Raw genomic sequence first — 16,186 nt, forward strand, 5'->3', positions numbered from 1 at the left:
CTCCCCGAAGGACCTTGAGGAGAGCGCGGAGCTCATCCGAAGCAGACGTGGGTGGTGCCTTCGTTTACCCTCGAAAACCACACCCTAGGGCGTGTAACCCACCCAGGGTCCCGCGGGTCGTCGCTGAAGCAGCGCCGAACGAGGGAGGAGAGGTAGAGTTGGTCCCCTCAGGGGAGAGCGGCGAAGACGGCGGAGACCGGGGCGAGGAGGGCGCCGCGAGCGGCCCCTCAGAGGCCTCGGAGGGCGAAGCCGTGGCCGAGGACCTGCCAACCGAGATGGAGGAATCTGACATGGAAGTCAACAGCGAAGGTTATGTAAGGATCTCGGCGGAAGAAGTTCGGGCTCTCTTGCTTCGGGCTGCGGGGGGTCGAGCGGGCCCCATCCGTGCTCGCCGGAGCCCCGAGAAGCGGATCAATCCGTCGGAGCACCAGTGGTCGGCGACGGGACTACGTGCTCAAGAGTGTGTGAAACTGTTAGCATAATGTGTGATTGTCGATCTATGCGGGAAACTGTTGGTCTCAGGACCGTTTTCATGCATGTGTGGTTTTGTTGTTAACTTGCAGAGGACTTAGCAAGTTCAAAGTGGGGGGAAATGTAGCAGTCTGGAAAATATGGTATATTATTCAGAACTGCTGACTGTGTTTATATCCCTTTTTGTACACAAAGACATTCTAACTAGTGTCATGGATTCACACGAACAATGACACAAACGTCCCCGTCTAAAGAGCATTGGAATACGGATTATAAATGACAGTATTGATTCATATTCTACAGTGCGTCTCCCCTTGTGACTGGCGGGCGGGACCAGCAGGGGGCAGTAGCAGGCAGAGAGTGGCGGAGAGAGCTGAGAGATGATAAATGGAGGAGCCCAGCGGAAGTCGTTCTCTTCGGCAGTGAACTTGACAACGAGAAGTCACGTCTAACGGGGGGGCTCGGGATAGCCCCGTTGCTGACGTTATGCCGGAGTGCCCCGTGGAACAGTGACGGGTGATAGGAAGTACTGGCTAGTTAGTGGATACGATATCCTAGCAGTACCAGTGGTATGATATGAACAATAAGTGCAGAGCCAGGCACTAACAGTCGAGTTATACCTAGTTACAGTGAGCGGTATAGGTAGCGTGCGGCTAAGGATCACAGTAGTATTGCTCGTGTTATACTTAGTTACAGTGCCGGTATAGACTGCGTGCAGCTACGGGGGTGGACCTGCGAACACTCTGCTCTGGCCGTCAGCAGCCGTCTTCACCGGCGGTTCTACCACCACTCTGCGCCGGCTGGAGAGCAGCCAACACGGGAGCCGTCCCGTCCAGCAGAGGTCGCCCAGCACCAGCTCAGCCAGCACTGCCTCTCTGCTATAGCTCCGCCTGCTAGCACCTGCGGCGCGAGTGTTCGACGCCATCTTGCCACCAGGACGGTGGTGGAGCGGCGCGGCCGCCATTTTGGTAGAGTAAACATTAGGGCTTCGGCGCCCAGGATCTATTGCACCTTACACAGTGTGGAGCGGCCTGCGGGTGAAGTTAACGTTGCTAACTGCAGACCCCAAACATTACATTACATGCCGGCATTAGCATAGGGCTTTTGTTTTGGTAATTGTGGGCCCACACTTTTGGTTTTATTTCCTTTTCTTTGAGCGTGATACAATGTGTGTGTATTAATATTTTCCCATTCAATTAACCCTTCCCTGGGGGGGGGGAGTTACAGACCTGGTGCATTATAATTAAAGCCTTTTGAGGTATTATTCTGGCCGTATAATTAAAGCCTGTTGAGGTATTATACAGGGTGAAGACCCAGACGTGGGTGATGAGTCAAACACAGTGAAGTATATTATCCCTGATAGTAACCCAGAGGTGGGTGCATAATATACGTGTTTATGAGGTATTGAGTTGAACAGCAGGGGCTATAGTAGGACTTCAGCCCAATTGGCCACTAGTATTAAATAATTGTAGCTGAACAGTACAATTAACATAAAGACTTGAATGGGGTTCTGTGTGCGTGTCCATTCCTGTGCCCTGCATTAACTCTTTTGGTGTGGGTAACGTATATATATGGTTAACCCCTTCCTACCCAACTCTCCCCTTTTCATTGTACGGTTTCTAGGGTCATTGAGGGAGGGTACTGCTTGCGGGGGGAACTCAGAGTATTTGATTACAATTCAGTCACGAGGTGTGGGAGGGTCTAAGGAGCGACTGGGAGGAGTGGGAGCGTGTTGGGGAGTACTGCTGACCGCCCTGCGACAGGGAAGGAAGACCAGAGTACCAGACCAGGTTGGTAAATCCCGGGCCCCATCCACTCACACTACCAGCCTCCAGTCGACGCCCCAGGCCCAAAGACGAGGGTGCAGCCAGACAGAGTTCTGCTGTGTCCAGCTACCTCCTGACTGCCAGCAACCGTTCCCACGAAGCAGGGATAATCCACCCTGTTACACATAGATTCACTTCCCTGAGTTTCAAATACACCTTTAGGTAAATCTGAAGATAGTTTCAAATCATCATAGCGGTTTGGTTTTTTCCCCATAATGGAGGTAAGATACTTTACTGCAGGCATTCTCAAAGTGCTGCATTGTCCTGCGATGAGTTGTTAAGGTGTATGCGTTACATTTGGTCCAGTTTCTAATACAGTTTTAAACCAACCTACAACATCACACAGTACTTTGCTTTTAAGAAGGAAAAACTGTGCCTCCTGGGCTAAGCTGTCAAGTTAGGAATGACAGCGTGTTGAAAGCTCGCTAGGCTACTGGTTGCATGGCAACAACACGTGTGTTGCGTGATGTGTTCTCTTTTTTCTTGGGCGGCCCTCAATCCAATGATGGGTCGCTAAATTGGCCCTCAGTCATCAACACTTTGAGATCCCCTCCTTTACAGTATAAAAGCTACTTACAACTGACATAATACCACTTTAACGTTGAAATGCTATTTAAAAAAATAAATATGGAATACATCCAGCCTGACTTCAGCCGCAAGACAGCTGGCTGCAATATTGACCTATTCTGTAAATAGAACAAAGTGTTGCAATTTTTTTACAATGATATGGCTGCTGACTCACCTGGAGACAAGCGTGTGGAGTAAACATTCACCTGCACCCCTGGTCTGACGGTGACCTGGATGAGGTCCTGGTTTAGTGCACTTAGCAGGACCCTAGAGAGCTGTGAGGAGAGAGAGAGAGAGAGAGAGAGAGAGGGAGAGAGAGAGAGAGAGAGAGGGAGAGAGAGAGAGAGAGAGAGAGAGAGAGGGAGAGAGAGAAAGCAAGCAAGCAGCCATTTGGTTAGCCACGGCAGAACGGCAGCACCATTTTGCTGTCATCAATATTTCAACCTCAGTAATTTCATCTACTGGCTTGAATTATAAATCATAATTTCCGCCCGTCCTTCTAAAGACGCGCTGTGTGTTGATATGACATGGGAAACCAAACCATAATTAAATTCCTTGCTGCGCAGAATCTCTAACCTCACGGGCCTATAACGACGGTGGAAATTCCATCAGGTAAAAGGGCATTCCGCTTGTGGAACGGTGAGGGTAGTGACATTTAGAAGAAAAAAATAATAATCTTTCGCTGTTTCTATTGCAATAAAATTGCTCTATTGAGTCTTTTCTTTTATATAAGTTCAAGAAAATTAATAAGTCATTCCCATTAAGTGCTTGAAAAGTTCAGTGGCTCGAGAAGTATTGGAAATCTAAGCGTGTTCTAATATAGCAAAAGTGCTGTTTTAATTTTTCTCCCCAAAGTGCCCCGAGAGTTCCCTCTACTTTTCACACCTATGAAGCAGTCATTTAACAAGAGAGCAAAGTGCCTCCTCCCAGGGACCAGTCCTCATCCATGCCTCACTAATTCCATTTCGCTCTTTCTAAAAATCTTTCCACTGGTTAAAATTAGACTGCTCTACACAGTATGAATAATTACTTTTTATTCTAGTGGCATATCAGGGTCACTAAATCTATTACACATTTTTAATAAGCTGCTCCAGACGTCACACACGCACGCACACACACACACACACACACATGTACGCGTGTACCCATGCACACACTCCTCGTGCCAGCGCACAAACATACACTCACGCACACACACACACACACGCACACACACACCAGTACACCCACACACATCTGAGCATAGACGCGCGCCCTCCAACGCACCCGCAACTCATTCACTGGAGACAAGCAACAGTGAGCTGAAGATTTATTACCCTATTGTCTGTAAGGTTCTGCCAGGTAATCAGACAGGCTTCAGATAAATACATCCCTTTAATTCCCAATCCAGGCAGCCTGCTCCACAGTTTGCCTCCTTTCTAGATGGTGCCAATTACACGATGCGCCAATGTAATTAAATACCTATTAACTTAGTTGAAGACTTAAGTATGAGCCAGAGGAATCATGTCCAGTCCTCGTGATACATCCGCTGATCCAGTCGGTTAATATGCACTGTACTGGCCTACCTGTGTGTATTACATCTCTGCTTTTTTGTTTCCCAGACATAATTCACAGCTACCCAAGGCAAGGCATGTGATAAACAGTTCACAACACTGCAGAATTTAAGATCAGGGATCCAAAAAAATAATAAAACCTAAGAGTGCAATGATGCACATAAAACATGATGATTTGAAATGTTTACGGTCTCCCATATGATGGATTAAAAGTTTACGCGGATCTCACAACTATTCAAAGCTGACAGTCGGGCTGTGAGGTATGTTTGTGATGCTGTAGTGTGAGTCATCCCACTGACAACTGATGAATGCTGGTTTAGTCATCAGTCCCATTTATTTATATTTTTCGATGGGAAGAGATTGCCCTCTAGTGGTGAATGTGCAGGATTGCGTGAGTGTGTTAAGAGAGTGTGGTGCGGATCTCCTAATAAAAGAACATTACATCTGTGCAGATATGCGCCTGTAATTAAAGCAGGTAACAGAGGGGGAAAAACTCATTACCAGAAATCATGAAACCGCTGTGATATAATAAGCACAATCAAGGGAAAGGGTATTTTCTTGTTATGTGCCTAAGTAAACAAACTTAAATGAACAAGTGAAGTTGCTATTGCATGATTACACCATTGTAATGCTACGGATGCAATTATAATAGGCAGGTTTATAATGAGAAAAGTGTTCTGATACGGTAGGGGGTGTTATTCTCATTTGATTCTGGTGTGTGTGTGTGTGTGTGTGTGCGTGCGTGCGTGCGTGTGTGTGTGTGTGTGTGTGTGCATAAACACAGCAATGATAGAACATATGTGTGATCAATGTTCATACTATGCAGTACATATTCTGTCTGTACCAGAATGGGAAATGAACACCAGCCACTAGTCGAGTGCTGGTACATTTACTCTGAGGCTGGTAAGTTTGTCTACTTTTCTTGCCACTTTGACATTTTGGAAGAATCTACATTCCTTGTCTGATCAAGACAATAAGCCCAAATCTCTCAAAAGATTGATTGACAAAAGACATGGCGTCATTCAGGAGGGCCAATGGCCCCCACCCTGGACAGTCTACAAGTGGCCCCCTTCTCTCTCTCAGTGTGATCCTGGTGGCACTCCACTCCGCTAAGCTCATTGACCTCTCTATTTGTAATTGATTCATGTGTCTTACTAATACATCTATATTCATCATGAAGATCTGTCCACGCGCATCATTGATCGATCCGGTTCCACCCCGGCAGGTAATTCATCATTATTTGCATACTCTTTTCTATGATCAAATCATTAAGCTTCGTTTACCCAGGGAACCGAGGGACGATTTGTAGAGAACGTAATGCGCTTTACCCTGCAATACCTTGCATACACTAAAGTACTATAAACCTTTTTACTAAATTACTAGAACTTCATCAAAGACTAAATAAACTAAATCTTAACAACAACAAAAACATTTGTCAAACTAGCACTACTTAAAACTGAAAGTGAGTCTGGAATGTCATTGTTACTGTACATGGAGCAGTGACAGAGTGACGTGTGTTTGATTTAGTGGCCAGGGCAGGCATGCCTGAGAGTGTGTTTTAAGGAGAGAACAGGGTGGATTGAGTTGTTGAGGTGGATTCATGTTACATTTTTGGGGTACTGCAAATATGTCTGTAAATACCAACCTAAGCTTAAACATAGTTTAAACACCTAAGCTATTGATCAGTAGCTGATGAAATGAAATGGCTGCATTTATATAGTGCTTTTATCCAAAGCGCTTTACAATTTGTTCCTCACATTTGACCCATTCACTCACACATTCACACACCGACAGCAGAGGCAAACATGCAAGGTGCCAACCTGCTCATCGGGAGCAATTAGGGGTTAAGTCCCTGAAAATGATGTATCATGTGTTATTCCAGCACGAGGAACATTATGAGTGCACCTTGTGCTTCAAATTGATTGTTCTATAATACAATCTTTCATCAATCATCGATCAACAGTGACGTCTAGGCAAAATAGCCCTGATTGGTCTTGCATTTTGTTAACTTTTTTGTTTTGGTCTGACTTGTGGGTTGGAGTTTACAGTAGTTGTACTTATTGTACTGTGAGTGCAGGGTACAAAATAGTTACACGCCCAGCGCCATTGGCTTGTAGATTTATTGGTTGACGCCTAGAATTTAAGGTCTGCCCGCCACCTGGCGGCTAACAAAATACACTGCATCGGCCGGCAGGTAATGGGTCGGCTCACTCGGCTGTGCTCGGCATCAATATGATGCGGCGGTGGTGAGTTGAAACTGTGTGTGTGTGTGTGTGTGTGTGTGTGTGTGTGTGTGTGTGTGTGTGTGTGTGTGTGTGTGTGTGTGTGTGTGTGTGTGTGTGTGTGTGTGTGTGTGTGTGTGTGTGTGTGTCACGTGTCCGTTCTAATGTTTACAAACAATGAACCTTTAAATGTAAATGAGATGCGCTCTGCTCACGAGGTCAAGTTTGTAACATGAGACGCACATGAGGTCTTACATCACCCGTTCTTTAGCCTACAAGAAAACCCTGCAATCCCGTTTTTGATTGTGCTCTTGATTTGACCAAATATGTGGAGGCATATTCCCTGCAACAGGTTCAAAGGTAACTTCACATTTATTGGCAATTCGTTTCCTTATATCGCTTCCTCCAGGGTTCCAACTTGTGTTGACAAAATGCAACCCTGCTCTGAGGCTGCTCAGCTACGGAGAATCAGCGCTCTCTCTCTAGACTAGAAAGGTGCACTCAGTAGAGCACAGATGTCCGCCAGGGCGGCAGCCACACATAATAATAATAATAATAATAATAATAATAATAATAATAATAATAATAATAATAATAATAATAATAATAATAATAATAATAATAATAATAATAATAATAATAATAATAATAATAATAGATTGGATTTGTAATGCACTTTTTGTTCACTGGGATCCCAAAGTGCTACACTACATGGTTAAAACAGTTAAAAAAAATAGAAATAAAATAGTTATTAGTAAAACAAATAAAATAAAATACAGAATAAAAATAAGATAAAAATAGAACATAGTTAATTAAAAACATAGTATAAACAGACAATTTTAAAACAAAAGCGCAATCAAATTAAAATAAAAAGCTAACAGTCAAAGGCCTTTTTGAACAGGTAGGTTTTCAGGCCTACCTTCTCTATCTATTGATTGATTGATTGATTGAATTGATTGATTGATTGAATTGATTGATTGATTGATTGAAAACTTTATTAACAGATTGCAGAATGGGTACAGTACAGTACAGCTCAATACATACAATTGTTAAGGGGATGCAGACCAGAGAAAGACTTTCGTCTTGTTTACATCAGGGTCCCCCATTTTCAATTCATCGTAACAGTGACATACATGACATACCGATAGACAGTACTGCTACATCTATACATTTATGACATACCAGATTTGCAATTACAGTACTGTTTGTGATACAAAAAGAGTCCAGAAAGAAAAGAGTATATACATTAGACGTAGAAACTGTACATTGGATTGGGTAGGTGGGGGTGGGGGGGGGACTGTACTCTCTCTCTGTTCAATGATTTAAAGTGGCCAAACGTTACAATATAAATACTAATTGGATTTTTGGCTAGTAAAAAATCTGCCCGGCTGGTAGTTTTTAAAATCTACCAGCCAAATGGCTGGTAAGTCAAAAAGTTAAGTTTGTTCCCTGTGTGAGTGTCTCCAGACCTCTCTTGGTAGAGCATGAGGTATGACCAGCAGTAGCAACCCCTCCCCTATACAGACTAAAATCCAATCCACACATCAGACAAAAAAATAACTGTAAACAAACTTATACCATCTTCAGTCATGATTTTCCTAGAGGGCGCTGTTTGACGACATTAAAGATTCTACCTTTAACATTGAATATAAACATTACGAGAGCAAAGAAAATGGCGAAAATAGACATTGCAAAGTTTATGAGGTAGAAAATGTATTCCTCTTAGTAAATATGTAAATATGTCTGTAAATACCAACCCAAGCTTAAACATAGTTTAAACCGGTCCTACTAATCACCACAAAGAACCACAAAATACCCCAAAGTATAGGAACCTCAAAGTTTGTTGCATTTCTTTTGGAGTGATTCGACTTTATTTGCCAGAGCTATTGCAGTGAGAGTTATTTTTCTCTTTTCCTTGTCCTCTTTTCCAACATTCAAACCAACTTTCTTGTGCATTCAAAATGAGTGGAATAAAAGTTGGTTCAAATGTTGGAAAACAGGACAAGGAAAAGAGAAAAATAACTCTCACTGCAAAAGCTCTGGCAAATACAGTCGAATCACTCCAAAAGAAATGCAAAGGGAAAGTGGAGGAAATAAAACATCTGATCAACCTCTGTCAAAGAGCTCATGAAAAATTAGCAAAATGTTGCACTGGTTAAAGCACAACTTGACGTTTTGATGCAAGTGTCTGACAATTCTAATGAACTACATAATTATTTGATGCCTCTTATTCCACATGATGAACAAGAACAACAAGATGACTGGTTCTCAAAGGTCAATAAACATAAAGATGGATTCATTGAAGATGCCTGGTTTTCAGTAACCAGAGGAAACAAACCTCAGTTTAGAGGCTCATAACAGGCCTACTGAAATGCAGCAGCATGAGGCTGCAGAGGAGGAAAATGGAGAACATGGAAATGTGGAAGTGACTGGGCCTCAATCACACAGTATTCATTATGCTCAGGAGGATGTTCAACCAGGGGACAGCATATCAAACCATAGTAACAATAATTATGGTTCAAGATCTATTAGATCAAAGGTTTCCGCAAATGCATCTACACGTCTCAGAGCCGAGGCCGATATGGCCGCCTTAACACTTTGAGTGCCAACGATGAGAATTCTCGTTATTTCATGCCAACCGTTCAGTGCCAACGACGAGAAATCTCGTTATTAATCGTTATTTATTTTATTAGCGATTTCCATACATTTTTCATCAATCTAGCCTCATGTTACCACTGGGACTCTCTCTGAGCTCGAACAGGGAAAATACCGCCCCCTATCGTCTCCCGGATGGTAATGCACCCTTTGGATTGGATTGAATAAAAACGCAATGGGAAAAGAAAATCCGGAATCCACATTTTACTTGTCAGGCATGTAATCCGAGCCGATTGCAGTCTTGGTGGTCCCTCAGAACAGCGTGGAATATGTGTTTCAAGCACCCAGCGTTGGATCAATAAACACGATCGATATTTGGAATGGCGATCAGGAATTGGAATAATCTTTTTGGAGAACATCTGATCTGAGGTAAGGACTCTATTTTACCAGTCTTGGGTTAATCAGATGTTTTTTCACATATATATCAACGTGTCCCATATGTGTGTATGTGTGTGTGTGCTGATCAGGAAATAAGATATTCGATTTTTCAGCCCGCTTCTCTAGCGTGCATAAGTACACATATACTATCGATAATCTAGCGTTTATTTGAAAACGATTCATAAATAGGCCGAAAAATTACAACGTTTTTTGTGTATTCCAGTAAAGGGCGATTCCTGCAGAATCACTTTTCTTTTCTGGACATTTCCAAAAACTAGTGTTTTTCAAAATGGCATAAAACAAAAATGAACCGATGAAAAAACAATCCGTTTCGACAATGTTGACTGCAATCAAGTCATTGATAAGCAACGGGCGTATTAGACACATAGCCATAATTTAAGATATAGTTTATGCGTTCGCAAATGTGCTCGCCCTCTCATTGAATAGAGCGCTGGCACTCAAGCGCTAAATCGTGCGCCCCCTGCTGGCACTCAAAGTATTAATGGCTCGGCAAAAGTTGCTTGAACAAAAACATGCTCTTGAAGACCAGGAAGCTCAAGTAAGCCATGCTCTACAAGACCAGGAAGCTCAAATAAAAAAACAAAAGGAACAACTTCAGCTTGAAGCAGACATAGCCACATCGGCAGCAATGCTGAATGTTCTGAGAACCTCTGGGTCAGGGGTGTGGAGTGCTGCTTCTTGTAAATTGGATGGAATGGAATCCTACTTTGAAAAGGGCCTCAACATTAATGCAGAGGCATTTATACCACACAAGGATGGAAGAGGACAACCTGCATATGTTGGAGGCACACGGCCAAAGCAAAGGCAATCTGATGGAGCCAAATACCTCCAGAAGCCCCCAGCACTCACACAGACCCAGACTATGATCTCAAATGCTACAGAGTACCCAGCGCCCACACAGAGACAAGAGCACGGTCCCAAAGGCTACAGGGCCTCCATTGTCTTTGTATAGAGACATACAATCTGTTTCCAGGAACAACAGCAGTGAACAGAACAACATGATGTATATTATGCAAAAACAAAACGACATCACTTCCATGTTGGTGCATCAGCAATGAATTGCTTCACTGCCTAAAAGAGACATCCAACCATTTGAAGGTGACCCTCTGCAGTACCATGGCTTTATGCAGTCCTTTGAACAGACCATAGAAAGGAGGACTGCCAATGCTGTTGATTGCCTGCACTATTTGGAGCAATACACCAGGGGGCAGCCTAAACAACTAGTTAGAAGTTGTCAACACATGACTGATGGCACTGGATATGCTACGGTGAAGGCTTTACTCCAGGAACACTTTGGAAATGAGCACGTCATAGCATCCGCTTACATGGACAAAATCTTTGCATGGCCAGATATTAAGTCGGAGGATGGGAAAGCCTTACAAGCATACAGCCTATTCTTGCGCGGATGCTGCAATGCCATGAAAGACGTGCATAACCTATGTGACCTAAACACATCTGCAAACATGCTTGCTGTTATCAAGAAGTTTCCCTACAAGCTGAGGGACAAGTGGCGAACAGAAGCATGTAACATCCAGGAAAGACATCGCAAACGTGCTATGTTTACTGATATTGTGACTTTTATTGAGCGGGAAGCGAGAATCGCTACAGACCCTGTATTTGGAGACATACAAGATGCTCCAATGACTGTGCACTGGGCACATCAGCAGATAGTGCAGGGAACGTCTGTTTTGCAGGACATGTGGCTCACAACACCCCAGCTTGCTTCACATCCACTCTAAGGAGAATGGAGATGCAGAGAAAGGCAGGAGCAACTCAGACAGGGCAGTGGACAGAACTCTAGTCGAAATCCATACCGGTGGCCTTACTGGGGACAGTGATCAAGATTGCAAGCTTGCCATCGTACCAGTTAAAGTTAAATCAAGCAAAGGTCAAAGGTCAGTGGAAACCTACGCCTTTCTAGACCCAGGGAGTTCAGCGTCCTTCTCCACAATGGGTCTGATGGCTAAACTGGGACTATCTGGGAGGAAAACAAGGATCCTTTTACGTACTATGGGCCAAGAAAAGGTGGTTGACAGTTGCATTACATCTGACTTGGAAGTCGCTGGATTGGACAGTGACCGATACTGTGAAATACCAAAAATCTTTGCACAACATCAAATGCCTGTCAATCGAAGTAACATCCCACAACGGCAAGATCTGGAAAAATTGCCTCATCTGAAGCATGTCTATCTGCCACAGATAGATGCAGACGTGGAGATGTTGATTGGTCTGAACGTTCCCAGAGCCTTAGAACAACTGGAAGTCATCCGAAGTGTGGATGGAGGGCCATATGCAGTCGATACGATGCTTGGATGGACTGTAAATGGACCAGTTGGAGGAGACGACAGTGTCATGGCAGCGTTCGGAGCTAGTTCTGAAAGCTCGAGCAGCATCAATAAGAAGAGGGAGTATAAACGTAAAGCTCATCAGGAGGTGATCGACGAGGCCAAGCAGGAGTTGAAGATACAGAGAGGAGAGAACACATGGCTCATCCCAGAGCTCGACCAACGTCTTCATCAGATACAGCAGGAGACCATCTTCAAGACCAAGAAGAAGAAAAGGTCAAAAAAGATCAAGAAGGAGAAAAAGGAGAAGAAGAGACAAGAGGAGGAGAAAGCCAAGGCAGAGGCCATCCAACAGGCTGGTCTGCATAAGCTGGAGTTGAACCCATACTGGAAAGATGGAGGGAGTGGTCTTCCCCCAGTGCATACGACTGGTACTGCAGCACATAAAGCCTCAGTAGAGAATGATGGAGGTGTTGGTTGGTTGAGGAAGAGTTTGAAGAGGATGAAGGAGCAGGCGGAGAGAGAACAACGCAGCCTCAGTGACGTGGTGTCTCAGAGATATGGATCTATGGAGAAGTTTCAGAATCGACTTGCAGAAGCTGAGAGAGCAGCACATGGAGAAAGGAGGAGAAGAGGAGAAAGGGAGGAGAGGATGGCAAGAGGAGGAGGAAGAGAGGACAGAGAGAAGAGGATGGAGGAGAAGAGGAGAGGAGGATGGGATGGAAAGAAGAGGATGAGGAGGGACTCCATACAGTACTCGACGAAGTGGAATCAATTCTCAACAGTAGACATCTCACATATCTGCCACAATTACAGGAACGACAGAACAAAGATCAAGCGGAACTTCATCCCCGGTGACATAGTGCTCAATAATGGACAATTCCACACCACGGATTTCCTGGATCATTGGGAGGATTACAGAAGATGCCAGACAAGAACGGACTTGTGCGACAGGTCTGGATTAAGACGCGGACCTGCAGCTTTCTCTATAGACCTGTGACAAAGATTTGCCTTCTTCAGGAGTCGACAGAGTCACGAAGGCTTTGTTTCTTTTTCATGACTTTGGATTATTTTGACTTTTTCGTGACTTTGAAGTTTGAATTGACTTGACTTTGGGGGGGGGGGGGGTATCAAGACCTTATGAACTATGTGTTATGGTTTGAAACCGACCCCAATCGCACAACACAAGACAGGTATTAGAGTAAGCCAAAACAGGGCAATATTTATTAAATAACAAAAAGCGGCACAGTCCCTTTAAGGGAGAACACAAAAAACACAAGAGTCCATGAAATATGAAACTGCGGCACTGTGCCTTTAACAGGCGAACAGGCTAAGGGACCAGGGCTAAGGGCCAGGGCTAAGTGTCAGGGCCAGGACCAGAGCTAAGGGCCAGGGCTAAGTGTCAGGGCCAGGACCGCTTACAGGGATGAGGACAGGGTTACGACGGCGGAGGCCGGGCACGGGGACAGGGGCCCGACGGCGGAGGCCTGGCACGGGGACAGGGGCCCGACAGCGGAGGCCGGGCACGGAGATCCTCCTCCCCTCCCTACACCGAGTAGGGCTCTGCTGCTCAGGAAGGAATCCTCCTCCTCCTCCTCGGATGCTGCAGACGGGCAGCGCAGAACAAAGGGGGTCCGAGGGGAAACGGGATGGGCACACGCCATCCTCCCGTGGAATACTAGGGAGCGACGGCAAGCCTGGGTCCGAGGGGAAACGGGATGGGCACACGCCATCCTCCCGTGGAATAATAGGGAGCGACGGCGAGCCTGGGTCCGAGGGGAAACGGGATGGGCACACGCCATCCTCCCGTGGAATAATAGGGAGCGTCGACGAGCCGGGGTCCGAGGGGAACGGGATGAGCACACGCCATCCTCCCGTGGAATAATAGGGAGCGACGGCGAGCCTCACCCCAGGAACGAGGATCACGAAGAGACGCCTTCCTCCCGTGGAATCGGGAGCGATCGCGAGCCGGCTTGACGTCTGGAGTGGGAACACTGGAAACCTCCCGTAGAGAATTAGAGAGCGAAGGCGGTGTCCCACTCCAGGCAAACGGCGACAGGTGATGATGGCTGGCACGTCGTCTCACGCCGGAGACGCGGCAGGTGATGGTAACGTACAGAATACAGAACGAACACAGAGTCCAGAACACAGACGCGCACAGCGTACAAAACCGACGTACAGAACACAGAACGACCCGACAAGGACTGGAGGGGAGTCTGCAACCTAAGTACTCTCCCGAGCTGATCGCAAACTCCCAACAGGTGCGTGAAGGTAGGGGAACAAGAATGTCCAAAGGTAGGGGCTGGTAAAGAGTAGGAGACAGGGAAAAGTCCTCACAAGGGTGGGGGCTGGTGAAGAGTAGGAGACAGGGAAAAGTCCTTGCAAGGGTGGGGGCTGTTGAGGAGAGTAGACAGGGAAAAAAGGTCCAGGGACAGGCGAATCCTCACACTATGAACTCCTTGCGCACAAAAAAATCGCAAAAAAAGATAAAAATTTGTGTTTTATATTAATTGAAGTGTTGGTAATTATTACTGTGAAATGAGATTATGTAATAATTAGGGGCCGGCTTGTTGGTGACAGGTATAGACAACTCGGGTTGTTATGGTCACATCATTCACAAATGGGTCACGTGGTGTTGTACTATGAGTAAAAAGTCAGCTGTTCACCGGCGGGTTTCAGGTATTGAAATGATGAGGGGGTGAACGGGGAAGTCACACTTTGCTGACCGCACGCTACTCAATACTAAATCAAGCTGTGATTTGATTTTAATGACGTTACTATACAAACTGTTTTTGACCGCAATAAAGTAACCAAACGCAGTATCCTGGAGCAGTGATTTCTTGACAATCGGCGCGTCTGGCAGGTAGAATTATTTCCCAGGTTTAGTCTCTCGGTGACTACATAAATGGTTGGATAGTCGCCATACATTCCCCAAAGTATACCAATACCTCAATGTAAGGAGAATATGAATTATGATTTTTATTTGCATTTTTGACAGTGAATAACACCATGCTAATAATGACCAGACAGGAAGAACTGCAACTGATCTCGTTCAGTACCTTCTTGAGATCATGTGTACAAAAAATCGAAGGAAATTAATAAAGGGAAGATGATTAAACAGAAGGTTCTGTAGATACAGTACTGAATTCTCCCATCCGGACCCAGTAGCGGCCGCTGGGTACTTCGCCACTAGGGGCGCTATACCAAATATTTTGTACAGTACAGTACAGTACCACGCAACACTCATGGCAAGACGTGAGCGATTCGACTCACGCTCACTGCAATGAATCGGCTCTTATGAACGAGTCGCTCAGCTGTTACTACAACAACACACAACCAGTCAAATAAAGTATAGTCTAGACTCTAATTCACAACTTGAAACACAATATATAAATAGAAAAGTTAGAAACAAAACTCGCCCGTCTACAAACACAGGCAGATCTCTCCCTCTCTCCTTCTCTCTCTCACACACAGCGCGACGTGGAATCGATTCGTTACACAATCAGACCTATTATATACCAAGAATAACTTCAGTATGAGTACAGGGCTGTACACATATTTTGCATATTGTTAAACGAGCCAAGGCTAGCTATTAAACTATCGATATGAATCGAAAATCTGGGACCCTGATGTAAACAAGACAAACGTCTTTCTCTGGTCTGCATCCCCTTAACAATTGTGTGTATTGAGCCGTACTGTATTGTACCCATTCTGCAATCTGTTAATAAAGTTCTCATTCATTCATTCAAACATAGACGATATTGAACAAGCCATAATCCACGTATTTTCAATCCGAGAGAGCTGCAGTAGTTAAATCAATGAGCCATCGATAAATAAACAATCAGCAATGTCTCGCTTCATGAATGGCCAGCAGTAGTACTGCTCCTAAAAAAACTATTTACAAACGTTAACGTTAAGCAGAGAGAGAGAGAGAGAGAGAGAGAGAGAGAGAGAGAGAGAGAGAGAGAGAGAGAGATTTCTTCAACCTCGAACCTAAATTCCTTAGCAACCCGTGTTACTAAGTAAACAAATCACGGAACGATAGCCTAGTACTACTAACGTTAGCTCCCAGAACGATAGCCAGTTAGCCCGCACCAGCCTAGTACTAGTACTAACGTTAGCTGCCAGAACGATAGCCAGTTAGCCCGCACCAGCCTAGTACTAGTACTAACGTTAGCTCCCAGAACGATAGCCAGTTAGCCCGCACC

General features: G+C 45.0%; 1 protein-coding gene across 1 annotated transcript in view; it reads right to left on the reverse strand.

The window, feature by feature from the left end:
* Positions 1 to 16,186, reverse strand: part of LOC311234740 (VPS10 domain-containing receptor SorCS1-like) — a gene marked incomplete at both ends in the record, with an annotated part of 304,411 nt that overhangs the window by 9,278 nt on the left and 278,947 nt on the right. Inside the window, one exon of the mRNA XM_084321983.1 lies at positions 3,040 to 3,139. Within this exon, the coding sequence (XP_084178109.1) occupies positions 3,040 to 3,139 (100 nt within the window). The remainder of the gene's footprint in view (positions 1 to 3,039; positions 3,140 to 16,186) is intronic.

Source organism: Notolepis coatsorum (genome assembly GCF_963971535.1).
Source record: "Notolepis coatsorum genome assembly, chromosome: 9".
Lineage (NCBI taxonomy): Eukaryota > Metazoa > Chordata > Actinopteri > Aulopiformes > Paralepididae > Notolepis > Notolepis coatsorum.